This window comes from Oratosquilla oratoria, chromosome 2 (assembly GCF_046742065.1).
Source record: "Oratosquilla oratoria isolate Oo_2021 chromosome 2, ASM4674206v1, whole genome shotgun sequence".
Taxonomy (NCBI): domain Eukaryota; kingdom Metazoa; phylum Arthropoda; class Malacostraca; order Stomatopoda; family Squillidae; genus Oratosquilla; species Oratosquilla oratoria.
In genome coordinates, this window is record NC_134778.1 from 343,590 (window position 1) to 354,092 (window position 10,503).

A 10,503-nucleotide genomic window follows, 5' to 3' on the forward strand; every position below is an offset into this window, starting at 1 on the left:
ATGTGGAGTTCCAGGAAAGAATCGTAGTGGAGAGTTGATGGTGGAAATGTGTCTAGAGAGTTGATGATAGCAAATACAGTGTTTCGGAAGAAAGTCAAGCATAAGTACACATGGGAGAGGGTGGTGGAGGGAAGGGTGGTAGATAGAGCGTTGATGGATTATGTAGTGGTAAATAGGACTATAATAGGAAGAGTTAAGGATGTACATGTGCTAAGGGGAGAGGGTGGGGGAATATCAGATAATTTTTTGGTGGAAGGTAAGTTGAGAGTGGAGGATAGATGGAGAAAGAGGAAAGGGACAAAAGTTAGGAAGGTGCATAGAGTGAACTCTTTAAATGAAAAGGAAAAGAAGGAGTACAAGAAGAAGCTGAAGGAGGAATGGGAGGGAGTGAAGGATAGAGTAGAGCTAGGTGTGGAGGAGGAATGGGGATGGTTCAAGGAGGGAGTCATAAAGTGTGCAAGGATGGTGTGTGGAACAATAAGGACAGGAGGAAATAGAAGGAAGGGTAGTGAATGGTGGGATGAGGAAACAAAGAAGGTTGTAGAAGAGAAGAAGCGAGCTTTCACAGATTGGTTACAATATAGGACGAGGGAGTCATATGAGAGGTACAAAGAAAAGAGAAGAGAAGTAAAGCAAAAGGTAAAGGAGGCAAAGAGGAGAGCAGATGTGAAGTGGGGTAAGAGTATGACAGAAAATTTTGAAAGTAATAAAAAGATGTTTTGGAAAGAAATTAAGAGAGGAAGAGGAGGCAAAGTAGAGAAGAAAAGGTAAAAGGTGCAGATGGAGATATGATAATGGAAGAGAAGGCAGTAAGGGGAAGATCAGCAGAATATTTTAAGGAGTTGCTAAATGTGAAGGAGGATAGGGAGGGAAAGATAGTTGCAGTGGGAAATGCTAAGAAAAGAGAGTGATGAGTGAGGAAAATGGAGGAGAAATAAGGAAGGATGAAGTGAAGGCAGTTGTTAAGATGATAAAAGCAGGTAAGGCACCTGGTCTGGATGGATGCCATACAGAATGTCTAAAAAAAGGAGGTAGAGTGATGGTGGACTGTTTGGTGAGGTTATTTAATGTTTGCTGGAGAGAGGGTAGAGTGCCGGAGGACTGGAGGAGTGCCTGTATAGTTCCACTTTACAAAGGAAAAGGGGACAAGTGTGAATGTAGTAATTTCAGAGGGATTAGCTTGTTAAGTGTAGTTGGGAAGGCTTATGGGAGGATCTTGATTGAGAGGATTAGGAGAGGAACAGAGGGAGTGATTGGTGAGGAACAGTGTGGATTTAGGACAGGTAGAGGTTGTGTAGATCAGATCTTTGTGGTAAGACAAATATGTGAGAAAGCTATAGGAAAGGGGAAGGATGTTTTTTGGGCTTTTATGGATCTGGAAAAGGCTTACGATAGGGTAGACAGAAAGGCACTGTGGGAGGTACTGCAGATATATGGGATAGGAGGAAAGCTTCTAGGAGCTGTCAAGAGTTTTTATGAGAGTAGTAGAGCTTGTGTCAGGATTAGAAATGGAGAGAGTAAGTGGTTCGAGGTAAAGGTGGGACTTCATCAAGGATGCATTATGTCGCCCTGGCTGTTCAACTTATATATGGATGGGGTAGTGCGAGAGGTAAATGCAAGGGTAGTGGGCAAGGGATTGGAGATGGTTAAAAAAAAATGGAGAAAAGTGGGAGGTGAGCCAGCTGTTGTTTGCTGACGACACTGTGCTTGTGGCAGGATTAGAGGAGCAACTGAGGAAGTTGGTGACAGAGTTTGGGAGAGTATGTGATAGAAGAAAGCTAAAGATAAATGTGGGTAAAAGTAAGGTGATGAGATGTACAAGGGGTGAAAGTGGCAGTAGACTGGAAGTGAGCATTAAGGGAGAGCGACTGGAGGAAGTGGATAGTTTTAGATACTGGGGTGCGAATGTGGCAGGAAAAGGTGGAGTGAAGGTGAAGGTAGAATGTAGATTGAGAGAAGTGAGTAAATGCCTTGGTGGATTGAAGAGTATAATGAGGAATAGACATTTGGGAATGGATGCTAAGAGGAGACTATATGAAGGAGTGATTGTGCCAACAGCACTGTATGGGGCAGAAACATGGAACATAAGAGAGGAAGAGAGAAGGAGTTTGAATGTGTTTGAGATGAGGTGTCTGAGAAGTATGATGGGGGTTACTAGGCTAGATAGAGTGAGAAATGAGGAGGTGAGGAGAAGAATGGGGGTGGAAAGGGAGTTAGGAGATAGGGTTGATGAAAGAGTATTAGAATGGTTTGGACACATGGAAAGAATGAGTGAAGAAAGACTAGTAAAAGAGGTATGGAAGGCAGATGTGAAGGGAGTGAACATGAGGGGACGTCCTAGGATGAGGTGGATGGATGGGGTGACGGGGGCTTTGGGGAAGAAGGGTATGTCTGTTGAGGAAGGACGGGAGAGGACAGAAGACAGGGGTGAATGGAGAATGGTTGTATATGGATGATGTTGTGATGCATGAGGTGGAATGGGCGGGGTGATGGGGGGTGAGGTAGTATGTGTGAGCAAAATTTGACGCAGCCCGAAGGGATTTCTCCCCGTCTTCTCCTTTTATGCATGGGGGGACGGAGAGGGGGGGTCGCCGATTTAATGAAGCGGCCTTGCTGTGGATGTGCTGTGTCTTACGACACTGCTTCTGACCCAGGGCAGCGGACAAGGTGCAGGGATGACCCGTCATCCAGGAGGTGCTAAGAGGGAGGGTGGAGGGGTGTGGAGTGTATTCAGGGATGGAATGGGTGGGAATGATTTTATGCCTTTTCCTTTTTGGCTACCTCCCTTGTAAGGGGGAAAAAGCCTTGGTATATATATGTATGTATGTATTTTGCGTGTGTAATAGGTTGAAGGTTTCTCTGACTATTTTACTGATATGTTTGTCCAGTGTCATGTCTTTGCTGATTATTACTCCAAGGTCTCTTTCCGAGTTCACTTTTTTGACTTCTTCACCAATTTTATAATTTCTTGATATTCTATTTTCACCTTTTCCAAGCTCCATTATACTACACTTGTGTTAACACTTTCTTTTATGAAATCAACAAAAACTTCTCGGAGAACAAGGCAAACTTACCAATACTTGTCATCTCTTATCAAAGTAGGAACTGGATGGACATTTCAGCCAGACATATCAAATATTGTTAATAATTAGAGGTGTCAAATCTTGAGACAAAATTCTGAAAATTATTAAATAGTGTAATTTTTGTACAATGTATTTAATATTGCTGCAAACTGTAAGTATGTATTACCATTTCTTTTTTTTAACTACTACTTACTTTGTATTCATGAATGTTGTTAAAACATTAGTATGCACATAGTATATTTCTAAATTTGAGAAAAATACTTCCCAATAAATTTTATTAAATTACTAAAATTAGTTATAATGGGTAAATAGTTATTATGTGTGGCCCTTATGACAACACATGTTACTAATGTGGCCCTCAAATTAATTCCAGTTTGATATGCCTGATCTAGAGGATTCCAAGATCTCAGTCAACTTCAACTGTATTTGTTCCACCTTTTCAGCTGGTGACATAGAAGATCTTGCACTAATACAACACAGATAACAGGCCAAAATTTCTTTCCAGTGAGATCCATGAGAGGGCACAAGAACTGTTGCAGTATACTCTGGGGGGGTGCAGGTTTCCAATCATTGAAACTCAAGGCAACAGTTATCATTATAAACTCCTGCATTCACTTCTCTTATTAGTCCATCCATGTACAAATTAAACAGCCTTAGTTTAAACAGACTCCTGCTTAAAAAAAATCTCAAACTTCCAACTCTCCTTGTTTACCACTCTCTCACAAGTTTCACAACCATCATAAAAGTTCTTCACTACCTCAAGTCACTTTACACTTCTTACAATCTACTCAGTTATATGCTTTCTCTAGATTCACAAAACACAGATACAGTTACCTCATTTTCTCACATGTCATCTCACTAGTTTGTCTAAGAATTAATATCTGCACTATCCCTTTATGAAAACAGCACTGCTCCTCTCCCATCCTGTCCTCTACTTCTCTCATTATCCTTTGTATCATAATTATGCCATGCATTTTACCAGGAGTGCATAAAAGGGTAATGCATATATAGTTCTTTTATTTGTGCTTAGAACTTTTGTCCATATGAACTACTACTATACTTACTTCCAGTCTTAAGACATATCTGTAAATTTTGTTGATTTCAATGGGTCAAGGATGGCAAATGGGCTTTAATAGTTCATGGTATAGTGTCTGATTATTTTATTTCTGGTCACAATAGTTGCATATGACTTGTATTCCATTAACATTTATTACTTTCTTTACCAGGTACATGATGTCAATCTCCATTGTTGCCAAAACACTCTCCACCATCCTCTTCTTCACCTCATGGTGGTTTTATGTGCCTCCTCAGGAGCAGGCCAGTGAAGAGGCTGAGGGTGTAGTGTCCCCTGAACATGCCAAGGAGTTTCAGGGACATGACAATCCTGCATTGGAAATGTGAGCATGTTCATTGCTAAGCAAAACCCCTGTGATTCTTATACTAAAGTCTTTGTGTAAAATATTTTGTTCACCAATCCCAATGTCCAGTGTTTATACAAAGTATATGTCTTTAGTAAAAAAAAAAAAAAAAAAAAAATTCTAGGCTTAGAACCTGTAGGTGGATACCATACCATATATTTGTATATGGGTCACAAACCAACCCATGAACTGTTCTGCCCAGCAAAAACTGTAGGATTTTGGTCACATGCAAAAGTTATCCCTATTTATTTATCTATTATATTGACCAGGATCATATAGTTGAGCTATAAGTCATTATATGTTTCAACAACACAGCTGTCTGTAAATTGCTCTAGCAGTTTGGGTAGCCCAAAATACTGATACTGAATAGACCATGGCCTTCATGTGACACCTTCATATTTGCCTTCTAAATAGATTCTATACACACACAAAATACACCCAGCAACCCTTCACCCAGGCATGTCTGTCAAGTTGCATTTGTTCTTGTGTTCAGTCATATGCCTCTATGCTCTTTTCAGCTGTCTAGCATATTCTCTCATATTGGCCTGTCATCAACTTGGATCATTGATTACACTGTCTGGTATCTTTTACATCCTACATGTCAGTAACACTAAACACCCACATACAAAAATATATTCACTCTCAGATTACAAAACAAACACTCCAAGATCACACCTCACTCCATTAAACCTTTCTAGACATTAGCCTTACAGAAATGTCCCTTCCAAGAGAAGCAAGAACCACCGTAGCATGATTGCATTCAGGTCGACACCCAGCATTAAGACAATACCAATATATCAGTTGTTGCCCCTGGTTTCTCTTGCAGAAGACATGTGACCTCCAGGAAATTGGCAACATCCTCCAGTTTTGACTATAAATCACTTAGAGAAGAGATATTGTGTTATTGTCTGGGTAATGTTAGTGTGGGACATAGTATGATGTGGTCTATATCCTCAGTGTGGTGGTTGCATCTGGGACAGTTTGAATCTGTGGCCAGGTCTATTCTGTGTTGGTATTGTCTTATTAATGGATGGTTTCCTGAGTACAGTCATACCAATCTACATGTGTGGTGGGGGAGGGTTTTCTCTGTGGGATTTATATCTAGTTATAGTATTGAAATTATTGGTCTTTCTTGATGAGATTGATTTATTTGTGTGTGAATACATTTCAGTGTGGATGTTTTTTATGGTTGGGATGGTAGGTTGTGATAAATGTTTTAGTAGTATGCTGTGATGTAGTCTTTTTGTCTCATTCTGTTGGTGGTATTTGTTAGATGTAGTGTGATGAGTCTGTGTTGTTTAGGGTTTTGGCATAGAATTGTGTTACTGTCATTTTCATATGTTCTACACAGACATGAACGGACGTGGGCAAACGGCTAGAAAACAAGCTCTTGTACAGCGCTTTTTTGATAACAACAAAAGGAAATACCTAGTTGGAAGCAGTTGTGTTTATTGAGTGACCAAAATAGTAAGATAAGTTTCAAGTAAATAGTGTATTAAATACTCAAAATGGAGAAAGAAAAAAGAAAAAGTGAACCAATGAAGAGAGGTTTGGACATGAGCAGAGTCAAGTCACTGCTGGGGGTAATACCAAAAAGATCATGCATGATTGATACCCTGAAATCAACTCAAAGGTGGGACACCAATGTTTTTTCAGGATTTCCGCTGGCTGAGTGGGTTAGAGCGTTGTTACTTGTGGTGAAGGTCGAGGGGATGGCAGTTCGAATCCTACCACTGGTGAAGTTTAACCAAGGGCATGGTTCATTAAATTCCATGCTACAAAGTCCTCTGTGAGGGGCACCGTCCTAGCCTTCCGATAGGGTGGAGTTTGTTACGTTAAACCATATCATCAAGAAATCGGGATATTGCTGATTTGATGGAGAAATTGATAGATTTGAAAGATGAATATAGGGCAATGTGCAGAGAGGTAAACCAACTACGAAGAGCTAATGACAATGAACAAAGAGCTTAATGATCTAAAAAACAAATTAAATATGATCAGAAGTGATAATGAAAAATGAAGATAAAAGTAAACATGAGTCATTGAAAAAAAGAAGTCAAAGAACAAATACTAGCAGTGACTGAGAAAGTAGGAGAAACAATTAAGGAAATGGATCTCCTAGAAATAAATAATCAATGGAAGCTAGAACAAGAAAATCAGAAAATAACCTTTAAAGGAATAGTACAACAGTAGGTAGAGGAAAATGCTAAAGAAGCTGTTATTAAAGTAATTAAAGAAAAGGAAAACTGGGTAAGAGACACAGTTTATGGTATTAAAGAAAAACATAATGTACACAGGTACCAAAGAGAAAAAGAAGAGAAAGAAATTGCAAAGGCAATTCTCAAAGAGATACATGAGGAGGGACAGGAAATGGACAAAGAGATAGAAGTACATAGCATGGGAGAGAACTCTAGAGAAAAACAGTATAGGTCACTAAAAATCAAACTAAGGTCTCAAATGATAGCTGAAGTACTATCAAAAGCAACAAAGCTGGCAAATAGTGAAAATTACAAAAATGTATGGATAAAAAAAGAAATGAGAGATGAGAAAGAAAAGACAGAAATAAAGCAAATGAAAAAAACGAGAAGCATGGAGACTGAAAAGAATAATTTTTTTTGGAGAGTACTGGACCTGAGGCTGAGAAAATGGCACAAAAAAAAAAAAAAAGCAAACATAAACAAAAAAAGAGAAGAAAAGAAAAATTAAAAATAACATGACATGGGAATTGTGGAGACAAAATTAAAAGGTAGACTGAAAAGAATAATTTTTTTTTGGAGAGTACTGGACCTGAAGCTGAGAAAATGGCACGTAAAAAAAAAAAAAAAAAAAAGCAAACATAAACAAAAAAAAGAGAAGAAACGAAAAATTAAAAATAACATATACTAACATAGAAAGCATGATTTCAGGACTAAATGAATTAAATGACTGTCAGTAGAGAAACCAGACATGGGAATTGTGGAGACAAAATTAAAAGGTACACTACCATCAAATACTGTGGGACAAGGTCTATACAACCATTGGGTGGAAAATAGAAAGGAGAAACAGGGTGGAGGAGTCATGTTTTTGACTAAGAAAGGCTTAGATATGACTAAGATAACAGAAGGAAAAAATGTGGATTTATTATGATTAAAGTTGAAAGCAGAGACATGAAAAGTAGAAAATTTGTAGTAATGTATGTGTCCCCAAAAACACAGTCTTGGACAGATAGTGGTCATTCCAAAATTACCTGCTAAGTGAAGTGGTTTGGTATGGGAGAGGAAAATCATAGCCCCCACCCCCTAATCCAGTAATGGGTGGGTAAAGGTGAACAAACTGGGTTTTCCAAACACAGCATTCTCCTTTCAACACCCTAACATTCCAACATTGACTGCAGACAATACCTTTACAAAATTGATATACAAAACTTGAGTCTACACCCTTATATGGTTCAATGAGCTAAGGGACGCACCTTTACAACAGAGTGCCTTGTTTGGCCTTATGGTCTCTTGCAGTCTCCTTCATTCTTATGTTAAAATGTTGGAAGGCACAAAGAATGCATTAATTGAATTACCGAAAGAAGGAGGAAACATATTAATTATGGTTGACTTTAATTCAAAAGAAATATATTGGGAAGAAATGACAGTGAAAGGTGAAGACCTTTGGGAAAATATTCTACTGAATATGACCATTGAACACACACTGATTCAATGGGTAAAGGAAAACACCAGATATAGAAACAATGAAGAACTGGTCCTGGAGCCGCAGCGTCTACGTCGTGGGACCACCCCCCAACCCCAAGAGTTGGGGGCCAAATGGCGGCAACCAGCCCTGGCCACCGGCTCTACGCAGGTGGCACCGATCCCCAAGAAGAGCTACGTCTGCCTTGGGGAGTACCGTAATCCTTTTTTCTCAACATGCAATATTACATTTTTTCTGCCCCGAGGGGTGATTTTCTGGCGATCACCCCTCTTCTACTTTTAGCCAGAGATGTAGAGAGCAATCCTGGGCCCACCACAAAATACACATGCCCAACATGCTCCAAACCCATTACTTCGAGCAGACAGATAAAGGGCTCAGTTCAGTGCAATATGTGCAAAAACTGGGCCTACCTCATTTGTACAACACTTGCTGACACAAACCAATACACAAACACATGGACATGTTCTACCTGCCCTCCAGTAACCCCACTCCCACCTCCCCAACCACAGCCAGCACCCTTACCCACTCCCACCTCCCCAACCACAGCCAGCACCCTTATCCACTCCCAATTTCCCTTTGCCCTTATCCCCAATCAGTACTCCCCTCCCTTTGTCCCCAATCTCTCCTTTCCCCCCCTCTAACCCAGATCCTATACCTTTCCCATTAACACCCCAACCTCAACCCCAAACAGCAACATACAACACATACAGAACATGCAACATCAACATATTACAACACAACATTGATGGTATTAACACGAAAAAACATGAACTCGAACACTTTCTTAAGCAACACAACATACACATTGCAATTATACAGGAATGCAATTATACAAGAAACAAAACTAAGACACTCACACAAAACACCATCATTTCATAATTACACCACCATCAGACAAGACCGGACCGACGGCAATGGCGGTGGACTCATCATCCTGATCCACCACTCCATCTGTTTTGTGGACACAAGTGCCACAACCAAAATTCTCCTCCCTACCACAGATAACACTACAGAAATCCAATCCATTCGAATCCGCACAGGCAACAAATCAACACTGACAATAGTTAACATATATATTCCCCCCCAATCATCCCCCACAGTTCCAAACACCTTCAGACCTCAATTTAGCCAACTAGCCTCAATCCCCAACCTGATCATGGGTGGTGACTTCAATGCCAAGTCGTCTGCCTGGTATGTCGACAACCCTGACACAGACAGAGGGCTTGATATACAGACTCAGTTTGACTCACTGACTATCATGAACAACACACATAATCATACACATATCCCACACCAAGCCCTCTACACTCCCTCCTCTCCTGATATCACCTTCTGCTCCTCCTGCCTAACCCCAACAACATCATGGAGAGTGGTCGGAACCCTTGGTTCTGATCACCTTCCAATCATCATCACCACCAAAACAAGATGCACCCCAGTTGGCCACAGACACACATACACCAATTACAAGAGAGCTAACTGGGAAGCTTTTACTGAAGAGACAGAACAACATTTTAAAACACTTAACAGTACACCAATCACAAACTTAAACAATGCTGTGCACACTTTTAATACAATCATACAAAACGCAGACAAGAGATACATCCCTAGAGGCAACAGAAAATCACACAACCCCAACTTCACACCAGAAATCCAAGGCCTCATCAGACAACGTGACACACTTAAACACAATACCCCCACACCTATCCCTCAAAACATAGCAGACCAAATACAAACACTAAACACTGTGATTGCCAATAAAATACATGAACAAAAAACACAAAATTGGCAAAACTTTATCAATACACTTGATCACAAAACAAACACCAGCAAATTGTACAAAACACTCAACAGCATTACACTATCCAACAGTAATACAACACACTCTCACGCAGCAATAATCACTACAACAGACAATCTACCCTCAAACAGACAACAAGCAAACACACTCATAAATCATTTTGCACAGACAAGCCATCTCACTTCTCACCCTGACGACCGAAGCACTATTTGACGTAAGAAAGACTTTCCCACAGACTCAGACTATACACCCTTCATAGACAGTCAGACAAAACACATACTACATAATCTCAAGCACTCATCCGCCTGTGGCCCTGATAACATACGTAACATCCACCTAAAACACATTGGACCACAAGGTATACACGCACTCACAAACATTGCAAACTACAGCTATTCACACAACACTATACCCAACATCTGGAAGCATGGTAAAATAATCACCATTCCAAAACCGAACAAAGACCCAACAATCCCAACATCGCACCGCCCAATCACACTTCTCTGCACCCCCTCTAAAGTCATTG

General features: G+C 40.2%; 1 protein-coding gene across 3 annotated transcripts in view; it reads left to right on the forward strand.

Moving 5' to 3' along the window:
- Positions 1–7,216, forward strand: part of LOC143036742 (solute carrier organic anion transporter family member 4A1-like) — a 332,110-nt gene extending 324,894 nt beyond the window's left edge. For all 3 annotated transcript variants that reach the window (XM_076204441.1, XM_076204433.1, XM_076204450.1), the window contains one exon: positions 4,310–7,216. In XM_076204441.1, coding sequence (XP_076060556.1) covers positions 4,310–4,484 — 175 coding nt within the window. In that variant the 3' untranslated portion in view covers positions 4,485–7,216. The remainder of the gene's footprint in view (positions 1–4,309) is intronic.
- The last annotated feature ends 3,287 nt before the right edge of the window (positions 7,217–10,503 follow it).